General features: G+C 44.0%; 1 protein-coding gene across 1 annotated transcript; it reads right to left on the reverse strand.

The window, feature by feature from the left end:
- Positions 1-738: 738 nt before the first annotated feature.
- On the reverse strand, positions 739-17,362 carry LOC139169846 (shootin-1-like). The gene is made up of 16 exons (XM_070756515.1): positions 17,238-17,362; positions 16,095-16,147; positions 14,375-14,435; positions 13,699-13,793; positions 12,489-12,645; positions 11,240-11,337; positions 10,382-10,463; positions 10,093-10,187; positions 9,006-9,152; positions 7,728-7,881; positions 6,612-6,726; positions 5,479-5,528; positions 4,438-4,550; positions 3,811-3,870; positions 2,278-2,557; positions 739-1,359 (listed from the first exon to the last, which is right to left on the reverse strand). Exons 1-16 carry the CDS (start codon positions 17,272-17,274, stop codon positions 1,286-1,288), a joined length of 1,671 nt encoding a protein of 556 aa, XP_070612616.1. The 5' UTR covers positions 17,275-17,362; the 3' UTR covers positions 739-1,285.
- Between the last annotated feature and the right edge of the window lie 1,779 nt (positions 17,363-19,141).

Genomic DNA, 19,141 nt, shown 5'->3' on the forward strand with positions numbered 1-19,141 from the left:
TTCCCATCGCTAAGCAAGACCCTTGTTATGGGGGAGGCCTGAGTTTCAGGACCAATTTTTGCCACGGTTGTTAAGCGAACCTGTAAAATCCAAGCCAGCAATGTACAAATTTGCACCACGTGATGTAGTGACGCTGCAGGAGTCATAAGTGCGAGGACCAGTCGTAAGTCACTATGTTTATTGCTTTTGCCCCCCAATTTTTAATTGTTATTTTTCTCCTCCATACATCCAAGAGTTATAGCACCATAAACAAAGCATAATAAAGAACCCCCCAAAATACCTTGCTTTGGCTTCAATCCAAATCATTAAATTAAATTAAAATTGATTGATTGATTGATTGATTGGACTTTTATGCCCTCTCTGAGGACTCTGGGTGGCTCGCAACATATAATAAAAACCTTTGGGGCGATGTTGTTGCAGGGGGCTTTGGCACTTTGGTCATTCGATAGGAGTATTCCAAGATCTTTAATAATAATAATAATAATAATAATAATAATAATAATAATAATAATAATCCATTAAATTTTTATGCCGCCCGTCTCTGAAGACTCGGACGGAGGGTTGTCTGCAAAGTCTTGTTTATTCAGCTTGTACAGTATTTGGGGTTCTGATTTTTTAATTTAATTTTGTAATTTCCAACGGTCAGTAAGCGAGGGGCTTCATAAGATGTGGACTCTGCCCGTAATGAAATACTACTACTACTACTACTACTACTACTAATAATAATAATAATAATAATTATTATTATTATTATTTATTAGATTTGTATGCCGCCCCTCTCCGAGGACTCAGAGCAGCTCACAACAAAGACAATAATACAATGTAATATAAATCCAACATTAAAACCCATTTCTACTAAAAAAACAATCAATTCTACACAATCACACCACTCTCAGATGCTGTCAGAAGGTGAGGGAGAGAGTTAGTCCCCCCCATGCCTGGCGGCATAAGTGGGTCTTCAACAGGAGGGGGTGCAATTCGAATCTCCACGGGGAGTTGATTACAGAGGGCCGGGGCCGCCACAGAGAAGGCTCTTCCCATGAGTCCCACCAGACCACATTGTTTTGTCAACAGGACCCAGAGAAGGCCAACTCTGTGGGACCTAATTTGCCACTGGGATTCATGCGGCAGAAGGTGGTCCCGGAGGTATTCTAGTCCGATGCCATGTAGGATCCTGGCTCTGGGGAGACCCCCCTTCCCAGCTACTACCCTTTGGTTGAGTAAAGTCCTTAGGGGGACGGATGGAGCCGGTCCTTTGGCTGACCAGAAGGGACGCTGCCTGTGGTCAAAACCAGGCCACCTCCGCAATCTTCAGTCTGGGCTGGACGGGGGCTCCTGATAGCGGCTTGTCTGGTTCACCTTAGGAGAGGAAGGGAAAAGAATTATGGCAGATCAGACAAGATAGAATCCAGATCCCGTGATGGTTTAATAATAATAATAATAATAATAATAATAATAATAATAATAATAATAATGCTCTTCTCCGGGTCTTCTCCGGGTTCTGTCGACTAAACAATGTCGTTTGGTGGGCCCCAGGGGAAGAGCCTTCTCTGTGTTGGCCCCGGCCCTCTGGAACCAACTCCCCCCGGAGATTAGAACTGCCCCCACCCTCCCTGTCTTTCGTAAACTACTCAGGACTCATTTATACCGCCAGGCATGGGGGAAGTTGAGATAGCTCTTCCCCCTAGGCCATTACAAGTTATGCATGGTATGTTTGTGGGTATGTTTGGTTTTATAATAAGGGTTTTTAGTTGTTTTTATTATTGGATTGTACATGTTGTGTTTATTATGGTTGTTAGCCGCCCCGAGTCTGCGGAGAGGGGCGGCATACAAATCCAACAAATTATTATTATTATTATTATTATTATTATTATTATTATTATTATTATTAATTATAATAGAATAGAATAGAAAAGAAAATTAGAACACACAACAGAATAGAACAGACAATAGAATAGAATAGAAAAAATAGAATAGAATAGAATAGAATTCTTTATTGGCCAAGTGTGATTGGTCACAGAAAGAATTTGTCTTTGGTGCAGATGCTCTCAGTGTCCATAAGAGAAAAAAATACATTGGTCAAGAATGCTTAATTCTTGTCAAATCTATTTCTTGGTGAGCCCTTCGCTGTGACAAAACGCATGCCATCTCTTTTCTCTTCAACAGGACACCCCAAAATTGGGACGGCTGTCTTCTGTGGGATGAGAGACCCCCCAATCGAGGTGCAGGTAGCCCAATCCACCCAACCCATGAAGGTAGCCCAAGATGGGTTCCTACCTGGACGATCTTTCCCGGTCTCTGAGAAGTTGGTCTGGTTGGGTCGGGGGTTCTTGGGGACCTCCGCTGCTGAAGCTGCCTGGCCTTCCTCCATGGTGACGGAGACCCGAGGCAGGAGCCCCTCCTCTGCAGGTGGGACTGAGGGCTCCAGCAGGACGGGGGTCTGGTCCACTACTCGCCGTCGTCTCTGCAGGAGCTTCTCCAGTTGGTTGTCCGCCAGGATTTTCTTCTGGCTGCCCTTACGGCGGCTGGACCGTCTATGTGGCCTCCTCGGGGTGCTCTGGGGATGAGAATGGTGGAAGAATGGAGGCGGGTGACCCCATAAGGTCTCCTGGTGAAGGTGCCAGGCTAGAGACTGGGTATACTAGTGTTGTGTGTGCTCCTTGTCCATCTCAGGTCATGTCAGATTCTGGGGAGGAAGAGACAGGCCCCTCTTGATGTCCTGGGCCGGGGGGGGGGGCGTTGCCAGAGGGGGCAGAGAGCGAGAGTGAGGGAGAAAGTGACCTGAGGGAGCCAGAGGAACCACTAGAGGGAGCTGATGTGACGATGGGGGAGTGGTTGCAGTCAGAGAGTGAGGAAGACATGAGAGTGGAAAGCCAGTGGATAGATCCTCACTATAGGAGATTGCTGAGAAGGTGAGAGGAGTTACGTAGTAAAAGGTATCAGCTTACAGCCTTAGCCTCGTTGGGGTGTGATGTCACTTCCAGGCAGTATAAAGGCAAAGGATTGTGGGACATGGGGTGTGGAGATTCAACGTCGGTCAATGAAAGAGATGTGAGACTGGAGTGTGTGATTGAACAAGGCTTTAAAACCACGATTTCTGCCTCAATAAAAGACCTTCGCTGCTGGATGATTTTTGCCCAGGATTTCAGTGAGCTGCTTTATATTATATATATATTTTTTTCCCAATAAATTTTATTAATTTTCATAAAATAGACAAAACTGACAAACATACATTTAACATAGAAATGGGGTTGCATCTTCCCCGCTTATTCTATAAGTAAAATTTCAATGCAGAAAAACGAATACATTAAAAACACTTTAAATCAACTCATTACTTTAAATGAAGAGAAGAAATTTGTTTTACCTTATATAGTAAGTCTTCATATATAAACTACTCCTAACATAAGTTTTAAGTCATATCCCTACTTATACAATTCTTTTATTCTTTTTACTTTTACTTCTTCTTCTTATTTATCCATATATACACTTTGTTCCATATCTCATAAAATTCTGTTTCCTCCTGGTCTTTTAACCGTCTTGTCATCATATCCATTTCAGCGCAGTCTAATATTTTCTTAATAACCTCCTCTTCTTTGGGAACGTTTTCCCCTTTCCCCTGATTTATATTATATTTTAATTGGAGGTATGTAAACAATAAAAAATTTATGCCCAGAAGGCGAAAACCCTACTGCGAAAAAAACCGTCGCTTTGGATGGTCTTGCTGTAACGTCGGTCACTAAACGAATCACCGTAAGTCGAGGACCGCCCGAAGAGGCTGTGTGGGTAGAGCGATTAACAAAGGAGGCTTACCAGGAGGTCTTGCAGCTCCTTGGCCAGGCTCCTCCGCTTGTTCGCCGCGGCAGACGGAGGCTGAGGAGGAAGGAAAAAAATAATCAGGTGAAAAAATCAGGTTTTCCTGGTGAGGATTTGGGGCGGAGGAGCTCCGTGGAAACCCGGCTGTGGCAGGTCCGATCGTGGTGGGTCCCATCGCCCTCCCTCGCCGTCCCTCAGCCACACGGGCCGAAAGGGGGCGTGTGTGAGCTACAGGCCGTCCCCTGACTTACGAGGATTCATTTAACGACCGTTGCAAGTTACGACAGCGTTGAAAAAAACAACCCAGGTGGACTTTGTTTTCCATGCCACTATTGCTGCATCAAAATTTAGGCGCTTGGCGGCTGGCTGACGTTTTTACGACGGTCGCAAATGTGATCCGCTTTGCGACAAGCAACATCCAGGGGGCAGCTGGATTCACAATTGTGTCGCTAACTCAGCCCCTGCAGTGATTCACTTAACGACGGTGATAAAATGGGGACTGAACTTGCTTAATAGGTGTTTCACTTAGTGACGTAAATGTTGCAGCCATATGTCGAGGATTCCCTGTATTGGCTGAGCCTAGAGGCTTCCCCACTCCAGCCCCCTCCCCCTCCTTGGCCTTACCTGGGGGGAGGGCTCTGGCCCCCTCCTCACTGGCCGCAGGGCCACGCCGCTCTTGATCCGGGCCATCATTTCCTCCACCGCTCTGGCTGTCGCATCCTCGGAGCGGGGGTCTCCTGCCCACAGGGAAGAGATCCATTGGCTCTCCAGATCGCTAGGAAACCGGGCTTGCCTAACAGGCCGTCCGGCCTCCACTTATAACCGCGATTTGGCCGTTTTTCACACTTAGTGACTGTCGTAACAACTCCATAATGACGGGATCCAAATCCCCCGCGGTCATGGGAACTCCTTCCCACAAGCAACGTCAATGGGGGGAGGGTGGATTCACTTAATGGCCGTCTCATTGAGTTAACAGTTGCGGTGATTCGCTTAACAACCGGGGCCACGAAAGTTGTCAAATGAGGCTCAACTCTCTTAAAAAACTCTCTTGCTTTGCCACAGAGATGGACGAGCTGTAGCAACTCAAAATAATTCTATAATTTCCATCCCTTCCTTCCTCTCTCTCTTTCTCTCTTTCTTACTCTCACTCTCACTCTTTCTCATTCTCCCTCCTTCCCTCCTCCTCCCTTCCTTCCCTCCTGTCTTCCTTCCTTCCTTCCTTCCTTCTTTCTTTCCTTTGTTCCTTCCTTCCTTCCCTCCCTCCCTCCTTTTCTTTTTTCCTGTTTTGTTCTTTCTCTCTCACACTCTTTCTTTCCCTCCCTCCCCTTTTTCTTTCCTTCCTTCCTTCCTTCTTTCCTTCCTTCCTTCCTTCCTTCTCCTTCCTTCCTTCCTTCCTTCCTTAAGTCCTCAGAGAGGGGGGGCATACAAACCTAATAAATTGTTATTGTTATTATTATCCCTCCCTCCCTCCCCCTCCCTTCCTCTCTTCCTTCCTTCCCCTGATAAGAGCAGGAGGGGGCTCCCTTGACCCCCCTCTTATCCCCCCATCCTTCTGAACAGCCCTGTCTCCCCATCCATAGGTGTGTGTGTGTGTGTGTGTGTGTGTAATTTCGGGGGTCCCAGGTGCAGTGGGTCCCAGCTGCCCCCCCCTCCTTGTCCACTTACCCCTCTTCCCTGGCTGGGCTGCTCTCCTCTCTCGCAGGGCCTTCAGGGGGCTGCAAAGGGCCGGCGGAGGAGGAAGGTCAAGCTTTTCCAAGTGCCCCCTGCAGCCTCCCTCCCACAATTCCCAGCCGTCTCCCCCAAACGCTCCTGGCAAGGGGGCTTCCCAAGGCAGCAGCAGCCCCAGAAGGCCATGGGGCTCCTTGCTTGGAGGAGAGGATGGGGCACCACTAGGAAATCCTCTCCACAGGGGGTCCTGCACTTACGGCCTTTTATTTAGTGACCCTTCAAGCGTGCTACAGCCCTGAAAAAGTGATTGTTGACCGACCCGTTTTACGACGGTGGTGGCCTCTCCATGGTCACGTGACCCAAATCTGGATGCTTGGCAACTGATTGGCGACGGTTGTCCTGTCCTGATTCCCTTTTTAAATATTTTTAATATTTTAAATATTTTTAAACATTTTTAATAATGTTTGATAATGTTTAATAATGTTTAATAATTTGTAATAATGTTTAATAATGTTTAATGTTTAATAATTTTTAATATTTTCAAATTTTAAATTTTTTAATTATTTTTAATTATTTTTAATTATTTTTAATTATTTTTAATTATTTTTAATTATTTTTAATTATTTTTAATTATTTTTAATTATTTTTAATTATTTTTAATTATTTTTAATTATTTTTAATTATTTTTAATTATTTTTAATTATTTTTAATTATTTTTAATTATTTTTAATTATTTTTAATTATTTTTAATTTTTAATTTTTAATTTTTAATTTTTAATTTTTAATTTTTAATTTTTAATTTTTAATTTTTAATTTTTAATTCTTAATTCTTAATTCTTAATTCTTAATTCTTAATTCTTAATTCTTAATTTTTAATTTTTAATTTTTAATTTTTAATTTTTAATTTTTAATTTTTAATTTTTAATTTTTAATTTTTAATTTTTAATTTTTAATTTTTAATTTTTAATTTTTAATATTACATTAGTCGGTCTCGTTGCGTGTCGCAACTTTGAATGGCCACTAAATGAAGGTCGCAATTCGAGGACCCCCCAGTAGGACTTCGCCGAAGTTGCTGCTGGCTTCTCACCGGAAGGACAAAAACTGCCTATTTTGGGGGGTCAGATACTTACTCAGTCTTTGCTGGGCAGGTGGGAGGTGGCAGAGGGGGTGGTGGGGGTGGAACCGGGGCCACCAGGTGCTCCTCTGGGGTGTCGGGCGCCTTCGCCCCCTCCTCCAGGACTTTCACTGCAAGAGAAGGCGGAGTTTAGGAGGCAGGTCCTCAACATGCATTGCTTTCTATGGGGTAAAGAAGAACGGGAGGGGTCTTCGCCTCCTTTGCAGACGTTGGTTGGGGTCTGTCTGTCCTGCCTTACGGGTCTCGGATATCGACGTTTCATCACCCAACAGGGTTATGCCATCAGTGCTAGAAGAAATGGGGTGTGAGGAGACGAGGAGGAAGAAGAGGAGGAGAACTGTAGGGTCCTTGGTGGTCTCAAAGCTTGGTGGCTTTTTGGTAAACGTTTCATCACCCAACAGGGTTATGCCATCAGTGCTAGAAGAAATGGGGTGTGAGGAGATGAGGAGGAAGAAGAGGAGGAGAACTGTAGGGTCCTTGGTGGTCTCAAAGCTTGGTGGCTTTTTGGTAAACGTTTCATCACCCAAATGGGTTATGCCATCAGTGCTAGGAGGAAATGGGGTGTGTGGAGAGAAGGAGGAGGAAGAGGAGGAGAACTGTAGGGTCCTTGGTGGTCTCAAAGCTTGGTGGCTTTTTGGTAAACGTTTCATCACCCAACAGGGTTATGCCATCAGTGCTAGGAGGAAATGGGGTGTGTGGAGAGAAGGAGGAGGAAGAGGAGGAGAACTGTAGGGTCCTTGGTGGTCTCAAAGCTTGGTGGCTTTTTGGTAAATGTTTCATAACCCTAACTGGGTTATGTCATTCATTCATCAACTCTTGCACTGATGATGTTACCCACTTGGGTCGTGAGACATCTACAAGAAAAAAACCCCTCTCAGAGGGCACTAGGGACCCCTCAAGTCTCGGACAAAGGGAGGAATTTCTCCACGCGGGAAGAGAGCCGCCGCTTAACTCAACGGAGCCCAAACTCTGAGTTGGCCTGAGGTTGAATTTTCACCACGGGCCAGGCTGCAGTCTGATTGGCTAGCTGGTGGTTCAGCATCTCAGCGTGGTCTCCTTCCCCTTTCCCCAAACCTCTTTGGTCTTGGTGCAGGACCCACCAACCTCTGACCTTTCTGCTCCAGGGTGGCACATTTCTCCTCTGCCCGGAGGAGTTGCTGCTCCAGGTGGGCCTTTCCTTCCTCAGCAGTGGTCAGCGTAGTCTGCAGCGTGGTCAGCTCCTCCGGCAGTGGCCGTGCCTCCAACTGGGCCTCCAGATCCTTCACCTGGAAGAGTTCCAAGGTCCAGATGTTCAATCCTTGGGGAGAACATCCACTAGGAAGGCTGAGCTAACATTTTTATTAATATTGATTGTTTCCTGATTGCTTAGTCTGCTCAGCTTCAGCACCTTATTTTATCCCCTGGTTGGGGCTTAGAAAAAACTTTATTCAGAGAGAGTAACAGTGAAAGAGCTTGCAAGCTGCTAAGAGCGGGATCAATCGTTAGCACCTGGAACGAGACATTCAGAGCAAGTAGAGCAATGGAAAAAACCCTGCAAAGATTTAGGGCTTGGAAAACATTCTTCACAGAGAGTAACAATGAAAGATCTTGCAAGCCGGTAGGAGCTGGGTACATTGTTGGCACCTGGTTGGGGCTGGAAATAAACTTACTCGGAGCAAGTTAGAGCAATGAAAAAACCCTGCAAAGATTTAGGGCTTTGAAAACATTCTTCACAGAGAGTAACAATGAAAGAGCCTGCAAGCTGGTAAGAGCTGGGAATATTGTTAGTAAAGGCTGGAAAGAAACATTTGGAGCAAGTTAGAGCAATGGGAAAAAACCCTGCAAAGACTTAGGGCTTGGAAAACATTCTTCTTTGCAGAAGGCAACAGTGAAAGAGCTTGCAAGCCGGTAAGAGCTGGGAACATTGTTAACGCCTGGTTAGGGCAGGAAAGAAACTTACTCGGAGCAAATAGAGCAATGGAAAAAACTATGCAAAGACTTAGAGCTTGGAAAACATTCTTCACAGAGAGTAACAGAGAAGGATCTTGCAAGCCGGTAAGAGCTGGAAATATCATTGGCACTTGGTTAGGGCTGGAAAAAAACTTACTCAGAGCAAGTTAGAGCAATGAAAAAGGCCTTGCAAAGACTTAGAGCTTGGAAAACATTCTTTGCAGAGAGAAAACGATGAAAGAGTCTGCAAGATAAGAGCTGGGAAGATTGTTAGCAGCTTCAGAGAGGGGCAGCATACAAATCTTTAATAATAATAATAATAACAACAACAACAATAATAATAGGGCTGAAAAAAAGCTACATTCAGGGCATAAAACGCCTCTTTTAGGGAGGAAAAAGGTGCAACTTATACTCTGAAAAATACGGTAACTATTTCTGTCGGTGGTGCGAGCACACTCACTTTGGCCTGGTGCTCCGTCTTGGCGTCCTCCAACTCCTTGGTCATCTTGGCCACATCCTGCAAAGCCCAGAGAAGCTGACCATCGGCTCCCACGTTCTGCCTCAGGATCAGGCTCTGCCGGTTGGCCTCCTTCTGTTTCACCAGCATCTAACAAGGGAGGACAACCAGGGTGAGGGAGGGGTCCTCCTCGGCCTTCTCTGAGCTGGGGGGGGGAGACGTTTCATTGCCCCACTAGGGAACATCATCAGTGTTAGAAGGGAAGGGAGAGGTTGCTCTCAATTTATATTCTGTACTGCTCAAATAATAATACATCTTGAGATCTGAATAAAATATTCTCTCTTTTCTTTTTTTTAGAGATTTTTTAATTTACAATTATAAATACAGAAAGAAAAAAACCCAATACAAAACACACTACATCAAAAACACATAATAAAATGTAGGCGAGTACAAGACCAATCTATTTATTCTTCAAAAACTATGTATATTTTCTTTAGCCCAGTTATAGTTATTGTCAGAAATCAATTTATCTCTTTTAGATAACGCAGAAAAAAATAGAAGCAAAACATATAAGTCACATGGAAAACAAATAATAGTCTAACTTGATAGTTCATAACTTTATCTTATTTGCTCTGTTAAGCTTTCATCAGGTATAATTTTTTTACATACTTAAGTGTCCACAATGTAGTTAGCAAGAATTTTTTCTATTTTCTAACCAGTGGTAGAGTAAATTCCAACAATCATAAAATTGTGATTCTTCTTTGCCTTTGATTTCAAGGGTCAGGTCAAGGGAAGGTCATTTGCTATGGACCGCTGCTCAGCTTTTGATCATGGTCTTTTTACACCTTTAACTATTTTATACTATGAACATTTTTTACCAATTTCAAAGGAACAATTGAAGTGACCAATGAAAACATCATTTAAAAGGAACAATTGAAATGATGAACTCACCTTGAATTCCACCTGTCTCAAAATAGTTTTCTGAGGTGGGTCCTTGTAATCCTTGAGAGTTTTCCCACCCACCCACCCAATTCCTGTCCCAGAGTCTAAAGAAAAAGGGAGGTGCCCAAAACCAGAACTGGCGTCTCACCTGATGGGCAAAGATTTCTGCTTCCTGCCTCAGTTTCTCCTCCAGATCCAGCTGCAGCGACATCCGGCCGTATTCCTCGGTGACCAAACGGGATGCTGAAAAGGTCACAGAAGATACCTGGGTCAGATCCAACCCACTTCAGATTGTTTTGACAAGAGAACCTCTTTTAAATATATATGTGTGTGGTCTTTGTGAATTGTTCCCTGTACTTTTGGTCCGTTGGATCAAAAAGGATTTGATCTTTGTGTCGATTCGCCTCCCTACTCTAAGGTTTGGGACCCAGACTCACCTCGTTTGACCCTCTTCATCATCTTCTGGTTATGTTCCTTCAAAGCTGTCAGAGACTGATTCTCCACACGCTCCTCTTGTAGCTTGATTCAGAAAAGGAGAAAGAAAGAAAGAAAGAAAGAAAGAAAGAGGGAGGGAGGGAGGAAAGGGAGGGAGAGGAAGGAAAGAAAGAAAGAATGAAGAAGAAATGTGGAGGGAAAAAGGGAGGGAGAAAAGAAGGAATGGATGGAGGAATCAGAAAGAAGGAAAGAAAGGAAAGAAGGAAGAATCGGGAAAGGGGAGAGGAATGGAGGGAGGGAGAAATGAAGAAAGGGATGGAGGGAATGGAAAAGAGGAAGGAAAGAAAGGAAAGAAAGAAAGAGGAAAGGAAGGAGGAAAGGAGAGAGGGATGAAAGAAGGAAGGGATGGAGGGACAGGAAGGAAGGAAAGAAAGAAAGGAATGAAGGAGGGAAGAAAAGGAGGGAGGAAAGTAGGGAGGAAGGAAGGAAGGAAGAAATGGAGGGAGAGGAAGGAAAGTAGGTAAGAAAGGAAGGAAGAAAGAAAGAAAGAAAGAAAAGGAGGAATGGGAGGCAAGGAGGGAGGGAGGAAAGAAGGGATGTAGGGAGAGGAAGGGAGGAAAGAAAGAAGGGAGGGGGATGAAAGAAAGAAAGAAAAAAAGAAAGAAAGAAAGAAGAACCTGATACTCTTTTCATAGTTTTCCACTCCGAAAATATAGAGAATGTTAATAAATTATAAACTTTTTAAAAAACGAGGCTGCCTTAAGCAGAAGGACTTGGCTGGGGGATTCTGGGAGTTGTGGTCCACCCATCTTAAAGGGCCAGAAGCACGGATGTAGTAGGCCCTCCTCCCTCCGTCTTACCTGGTGCTGGAGCTTCTCCACCTGGGCCTGGAGGTCCTTCACTTGAGCCGTCAATTCCTTCTTCTCCTCCAACAGGCCGGAAACCCTGAGTTGAAGGTCTGGAGGAAAGGAAGACCCTGATGTCTTCTAGGAATGTGTAGAAGGGCCAGCCACTCGGGGGGTCCCGCTTGGGTGGTCAAGGGGAAGCTAGGCTGGTGGGCCCCACCTTGCGGGACGGTCCCCTGCTCATTTTGGAAGGAGAATAAAGCACCAAATTGGGGAAGGGGTTCATTTGGATTGACAGGCAAGAAAAACACTATGTCAAGCTCAGGAAGGAAGGAAGGATGTATTGACACCGAAGTAAGGGAAGGAGGGAGGGATAAAAAAGAAAAGGTCGAAAGCAGAGAGGAGAAAGAAGGAAGGAAGGGAGAGCAAGGGAGGAAGGAAAGAAGAAGGAAGAAAGCAATAAAAAAAGAAAGGATGCTCCTCCCTCTCTTCCTCTCTCTCTCTCTTTTCTATTCCTTCCTTCTATCTTTTGCTTCCTTCCTTTTCTCCTAACTTCCTCCCTCCCTTTTCTATTCCTTTCTTCTGTTTATCTTTTCCTTTCTTCCTCTTCTCCTTCCTTCCCTTTTTATTTATTTATTTATTTATTTATTATTTTCCTCCCTTTTCTATTCCTTCCTTCTGTTTACCTTCTGTTTTCCTTTTCCTTTCTTCTCTTTCTCCTAACTCCCTCCCTCCCTCCCTTTTCTATTCCTCCCTCGTATCTATCTTTTTCTTTCTTCTTTTTCTCCTTCCTTCCTTTCTCCCTCCCTTTTCTATTCCTTCCGTCTATCTATTCTTTTATTTCTTTTCTCCTCCCTCCCTTTTTTATTCCTTCCATTTATCTTTTCCTTTCTTCCTGTTTTCCCTCTTTTCTCCCTCCCTCTCTTCCTTTTCTATTCCTTCCTTCCACTTATCTTTTCCTTCCTTCCTTCCTTCCTTCCTTCCTTCCTTCCTCCCTCCCCTTCTTTCTCTGTGGCCAACCCTCATTTAGCTCTGCCTGTTGTGTGAAATCCGCCCCCCTCCTGCTTCTAGGGGTCCCCCGAATCCAGATCCCTGAAGAAAGCTGGGTGAATGTAAGAGTCCTCTAAGACCCCCCCCCCCTTGAGATGATAGGCTTGGATCCATCCACTTTGGACCTGGGCATCATGGAGTGGGGGCAGCAGGGGGATCTTTTTCACCTGGGTGGAAGAGAGAGGGGAGGAGGAAGGGGGGCTCCCTGGCTGACCTTTGACCTGATGAAGGCACCTGCCCAGGGGATCAGGGCCAGAGTCTGCGACCTCCTGTTCTCCACTTCTCAGCAACCCAAAGTCTTCCTGGCGGAGACCCAACCTGGGCAGCAGTGCTAGGCTGATGTGCTTCAACTTCTTGTTCTCCCGGCTGGTCTGTGGAGCCCAGAATAGATTGAACAGAGTCGGAAAGAACATTGCAATGAGGTCCAGGAGAGCCTACATCTGCCTTTACCTAGGATCGAACTCACAACCTCCTGATTGTGAGGTGAGAGCTCCACCTCTAGGCCATAGCAGCCGGCAGGGCGGAGGGGCCTCGGGAGAGAATGTCCCGTCTGTTCCTCCGGTGGAGGGAGGGATTGTAGGCTATTGTCGATTATTGCAACGATATGGCAAATCTATCCTGTCAATAAAGCATCTCATCCTTCTGTCTTATTTTAAGTCTAAAGGTTATGTGCTCTACTCTCTGTGTATCTAGGGCAGAGATCGTCAAGCATGGCAAATCTGAGCCTTGTGGACTTCAACTCCCAGAAATCCTCAGCTGATATCTATGGCAGAGATCTTCAAACATGGCAAATTTATGGACTTCAACTCCCAGAATTCTCCAGCCAGAATTCTGGGAGTTGAATTCCACAAGTCTTAAAGTTGCCAAGTTTGAAGACTTACGAACTATAGTAAAGGCTACTTGCTTATTCGGCTCTTCTGTTGTTCTAGCCAAGAGCAAAAGGTTAAAGTAGCAATGCTGGGCTCACATGGAATGCCCTCTGTGGCTATGATAAGATTAAACCTACATGCCTGGTTAAGGCAACCTACTCCTTTGATTAGCTTAAGGAAATAATTATTCATTTAAGCTTCCTTTTACCTAAGGTAATTAAAACCCTTCTGTTTGTCTAAGGTAAAAACTAATTAGATTTATTTATTAGATTACTATGTCGCCCTTTTCCTCAGACAAGATACTCTTCTGTTTATTTAGCAATCTTTGCACCTGGACAAGATTTTGTCTGTATGCATGTGTCACATATTAACCCTTCACATAGTAACTAGGTTAAGTAGAGAATTAATACTTTATATTTGTTTACACAAGGAACTTGTTATAAATAATAAAATTGTGAGTTCACAGGCTTCTGAAACAGGCTGCTCGCCCAGAGAGATTCCTGGCCTGGACGAGCTTTCTTCAAAATGTGATTTCTACAAGGGACCCCTCCTCACCTGAATGGCCAAGGCCTCGGCCTGTTCTCGGCAGCTCTTCTCAATCTCGTACTCCATTTCCATGGTGGACAACTCAGCCAAGAGGGCTTGAGAGGCTGGGGAAGGAAAGAACAGGACAAGGATGGGTTAGAGCAAGGAGCCCCCTCCAAACTGGGAACCCTTGCCTGGGGTGCCCACAGAATTTGGGCCAAAATGCCAGGAGGATGGTTATTGTTAGTACAGTTGGGTTTGGCAATATGTAAACAAGCTAACAATGGATGCTTGTATGTATTGAAGCACTATAGCTTTAAGAGTTAGTGTTGGAGACGGCCACAAGAGGGAGCCAGAGGCATGATTCTCTCTCTCTCTCTCTCTGTTTGGTATTGCTGATTCATTGTGACTGCTGTAGTAAGAACTGTGTGTTCAATGATACTTTATGTATTTCTAAGCTGTACAAGTAAGGATTGTAGTTTTGTTAATTAAACTAGACACATCCAACTTCGCATCAGTCGTGGGCCTGAATTTATCAACGGGGAGAAATGGCCCCCTTCTTTGGAACGGCTCATTTCTCCTCCGCCTGGACCGACATAGTCTCCTCCTTCCAACCCCAAAACCTGAATCGAGAACCTTGTATGTCCTTTCTGTTAGAGAAGCAGAAAAGATAATCCACCCCCCCGGTATCTCCACGTAGACGTACCTTGCTCAATTTCTGTGATTTTTTCTTGGGTTTCCGCCATTTCCCGGGAAAGATCCGTTTCCTGCAAAAAATGAACCAGACTTCACATTTGTCTGCTAGTGTATTGGTCGTTTTTTTACAACACACACTGCCTTTTTAAATTCTGGGAGTTGAGGTCCACAAGTCTTCAAGTTGGGAGAGCCATGGTGTAGACGGGCGAAACTGGAGTGTGTCAAGGCTCCAGGTAACAGCCGAACTAAATCAGAGTTTGAGTCAAAGTGCTCCTCAAAAGTTCTGATAGAAACCTAGAAGATTGACGGCAGAAAAAGACCTCATGGTCCATCTAGTCTGCCCTTATACTATTTCCTGTATTTTATCTTAGGATGGGTCTATATTTATCCCAGGCATGTTGAAATTCAGTTCCTGTGGATTGACCAACCACATCTGCTGGAAGTTTGTTCCAAGCATCTACTACTCTTTCAGTAAAATAATATTTTCTCATATTGCTTCTGATCTTTCCCCCAACTAACCTCAGATGGTGCCCCCTTGTTCTTGGGTTCACTTTCCTATTAAAAACACTTCCCATCTGAACCTTATTTAACCCTTTAACATATTTAAATGTTTTGATCATTTTTTTTTAATTTATTAGATTTGTATGTCACCCCTCTCCGAAGATTCATGTCCCCCCTTTCCCTTCTGTCCTCCAGACTAGACAGATGGAGTTCATGACGTCTTTCCGGATAAGTTTTATGCTTAAGACCTTCCACTATTTTTGTAGCCCGTCTTTAGACCTGTTCAATTTTATCAATATCTTTTTGTAGGTGAGGTCTCCAGAACTGAACACACTATTCCAGGTTTAACAAATACAGCAGGATCACCATCTCCCTCTTTCTGCTTATTATACCTCTAGCTACGCAGCCAAGCATTCTATTCGCTTTCCCTAACGCCTGACCACACTGTTCATCCATTTTGAGACTGTCAGAAATCACCACCCCTCAATTCTGAAGTTTTTGCTAGCACAGAACTGCCAATACAATACTCAGATTGAGGATTCCTTTTCCCCAAGTGCATTATTTTACATTTGGAAACATTAAACTGCAGTTTCCATTGCTTTGACCATTTATCTAGTAAAGCTAAATCGTTTGCCATATTACAAATGAATATTTGTACATATTGAATATATGTTGTATTGAATATTATATCAACCCTATTGCACACTTTAGAGTCATCGGCAAATAGGCAAACCTTGCCTAACAAACCGTCCCCTATGTCACTCACAGTTCTCCTATGTCACTCACATTTATTGCTGGAGCCACCCTGACACCTAGAAAGGGAAACCTGAATCTGAGTTTCCCACCCAGTTGAAAGTTCACCTCCCTTGTCCCCCCACCCATGAACTTGTCACGTTGCCCACTCAGGTTGTGCCACTTGTGGCCAGACCTCCTTCTGCTTCTGCCCAGGTGGATGGGCATGGGATGGCCTTGAACCCCTCAAAGAAAGAAGGCTTTGGGGCTGCACCTGCTCCCTCCTGAAAATCCCCCACCCCCAAGTTCCCATCAACACCAGGCTTTCAACGGATAATGTAGCAAGCTGTTGATTTATCACCAAATTCTGCACCAGGTTTACACAGTGTGGTGGATTGGAATGATCCCCAAAGAATCCAGATTAGGTCGTGATGTTCTGTGATAGACGCGTCATCTAAAGGTAGAAGCAGTGTTGCAGCTGCAGGAGATCCACCCACCTGCTCATCTTCCTCTTCCTCCGAATTTGAACCGCTCTCCGATTCCCAAATGACTGCAGGGGAATGGAAGGAAAATTTAATCAGCATAGAGCTGAAAGGGACCTTGGAGGTCTTCTAGTCCAGCCCCTTGCTTAAGCAGGAGAACCTATACAATTTGAGACAAGTAGCTGCCCAGACTCTTCTTAAAAGCCTGCAGTGATGAAGTACCCACATCTTCTAGTGGGAAGCCGTTCCACTGGTTAATTGTCTTCACTGTTGGGGATTTTTTTCCCGTAATTCCAAAACCACCAAGCTCAGAAACCACCAAAGACCCCACCCCCACCCCCACAATTCACAGTCCAGCCCTGAGTTCCAGAGATTCTCTTGAACGGCAATGTTTCCATCCACAGGGCTGTCACTATGGGAGTGGTTTCCTCTTTGGGTTTTGTAGAAGGGCGAGTGGGGAAGGTCAAGAGGGGGCCAGCAGTCCATGACCCTGATGCTCCAGCAGATACAATGGCCTTGAGACTTATCTACCGCTTTGCAGGGCTTTTACAGATAGATAGATAGATAGATAGATAGATAGATAGATAGATAGATAGATTAGATAGATAGATAGATAGATAGATTAGATAGATAGATAGATTAGATAGATAGATAAATTAGATAGCTAGATGATAGCTAGATAGCTAGATAGCTAGATAGCTAGATAGCTAGGTAGGTAGGTAGATAAATAGGTAGGTAGATAGATAGATTAGATAGATAGATAAATAGATAGATAGAAAGAAAGAAAGATAGATAGATAGATAGATTAGATAGATAGATAGATAGATAGATTAGATAGATAGATAAATTAGATAGCTAGATGATAGCTAGATAGCTAGATAGCTAGATAGCTAGATAGCTAGATAGCTAGATAGATAGATAGATAGATAGAAAGATAGATAGATAGATAGATAGTTGATAGATAGATAGTTGATAGATAGATAGTTGATAGATAGATAGGTAGGTAAGTATCGCTAAACAGCAGCTCCCACTTAGCCTAAGTAAACTGCAGTGTTGCACTCTAACCACTGTGCCATGTTGTGGTCCTAAGCTGAGGTTTCTCTGTACATCGTCTCTTCCTTCTAAAGCTGCTTTGCCCTCCCAGGGCAGCCCCCTTACCTCCAAATGGGGCGAAATCAGTCTCAGGGAGTTCCATAGGGCAGAGACCCCCCAGATCCCTCTCGGCCTCTTCGACTGGAGTGTCTCCACCGCTGCGTCTCTCCTGCCGTCTCTCTCCTTCTCCGTGATCCATCGAAAGTGGAAGCTGGTCTCTTCTTGCCAAGTAGGTCACACGCTCGATGGGTCTTGCTTTCGCCCCCTCCCCACCCACCGTGTTTTGCAGAAGTGAAACTTCCCTCCTCCCCCGGCAGCCCCATCACAAGGCTGGGCAGCCTCCTCCTTGGGCGTCCGTTTATTTATTTTGTCACATAAGAATTGGTGGTAGGCAAAGTTGTAATATTTATATACTTTATACATATACATGATGCTAGTAAGAGAGAAACTACAGAGTCAGGAAGTGAGTTCCATGCATCAACTACTCAGTTACTAAAGTCGTATTTCTTGCAGTCGAGTTTGGAGCAGTTTACTTTGAGTTTGTATCTGTTGTGGGCTCGTGTGTTGTTGTGGTTGAAGTTGAAGTAGTCATTGAGAGGAAGGACGTTGTAGCAGATGATTTTATGGGCTGTGCTTAGGTCGTGTTGAAGGCGTAGAACAAAATAATAATAATAATAATAATAATAATAATAATAATAATAATAATAATAATTTATTAGATTTGTATGCCACCCCTCTCCGAGAACGGCATACAAAATAGTCAGCAGGAAGGTTGATATGTGTGTTAATTGTTTTGTATTCATAACATTGATGTGGATTTGTATACTGAATTTTGTTTGTGTGTTGGTTTTGTAGTGTGTTTGTTTAGATATATATGTATATGTATATGTATATGTATATGTATGTCTATCTATATCTATATCTACTGTATGTGTGTGTACAGTATATATATACTGCTCAAAAAATAAAGGGAACACTCAAAGAACCCATTGTAGATCTGAACAAATGAAATATCCTCATGGAATACTTTCTTCTTTACAGAGTTGAATGTGCTGCCAACACGTGAAATTGATTGTCAGTCAGTGTTGCTTCCTAAGGGGACAGTTTGATTTCACAGAAGTTTGATTTACTTGGAGTTATATTGTGTTGTTTAAGTGTTCCCTTTATTTTTTTGAGCAGTGTACTATACACTATACACTATACACTATACACTATACACTATATACTAATATACTATATACCATATACCTGTATACTGTATACCAGTGTTTCCCAACCTTTTTTGAGCCGCGGCACATTATTCATATTTTCAAAATCCTGGGGAACATTGAAAAGGGGGGTGGGGGGGGGCGGGCTAAAGAAAAGTTTGGACAAAAAAACCTCCCTCTTCCTCCCTTTCGCTCTATTTCTCCCTCTTTCTCTCTTTTCCTTCCTTCCCTTCTTTCTCTCTCCCATCCCTCTTTCTTTCTTTCTTCCTCTCTTTTTTGCTCTCTTTCTCTCTCCCTCCTTCCCTTCCTCTATGTCTTTCTCTCTCCCTTGCTCTCTCTCTCTCTCTTGCTATCTCTTTCTTGCTTTTTTCTCTCTTTCTTGCTCTCTCTCTCTCTTTCACTGTCTCTTGCTATATGTCTCTTTCTTTCTCTTTGCCTCTCTTGCTATCTCTCTTTCTTTCTCTCTCTTTCTCTCTCTGCCTCTCTTGCTAAATCTCTCTTTCTTTCTCTCTCTCTGCCTCTCTTGCTAAGTCTCTCTTTTTCTCTTGCTATGTCTCTCTTTCTTTTTCTCTCTCTCTGCCTCTCTTGCTATGTCTCTCTTTCTCTCTCTCTCTCTCTCTCTCTCTTTCTCTGCCTCTCTTGCTGTCTCTCTTTCTCGCTCTGTCTCTCTTTCTCTGCCTCTCTTGCTGTCTCTCTTTCTCGCTCTGTCTCTCTTTCTCTGCCTCTCTTGCTATGTCTCTCTTTCTCTCTCTCTCTGCCTCT

The sequence above is a fragment of the Erythrolamprus reginae genome, chromosome 7 (assembly GCF_031021105.1).
Source record: "Erythrolamprus reginae isolate rEryReg1 chromosome 7, rEryReg1.hap1, whole genome shotgun sequence".
NCBI classification, from domain to species: Eukaryota; Metazoa; Chordata; class Lepidosauria; order Squamata; family Dipsadidae; genus Erythrolamprus; species Erythrolamprus reginae.

Bases quoted from the DNA above. Each gene is read 5' to 3' on its own strand.
- LOC139169846 (XM_070756515.1), bottom strand. From the start codon at position 17,274: ATGGAACTCCCTGAGACTGATTTCGCCCCATTTGGAG. The intron at 6,727-7,727 runs GTCAGAGGTTGG...CTTCTCTTGCAG, and splicing joins TGCCACCCTGGAGCAGAAAG to TGAAAGTCCTGGAGGAGGGG. The intron at 4,551-5,478 runs GTAAGTGGACAA...CCCTGTGGGCAG, and splicing joins AGCCCAGCCAGGGAAGAGGG to GAGACCCCCGCTCCGAGGAT.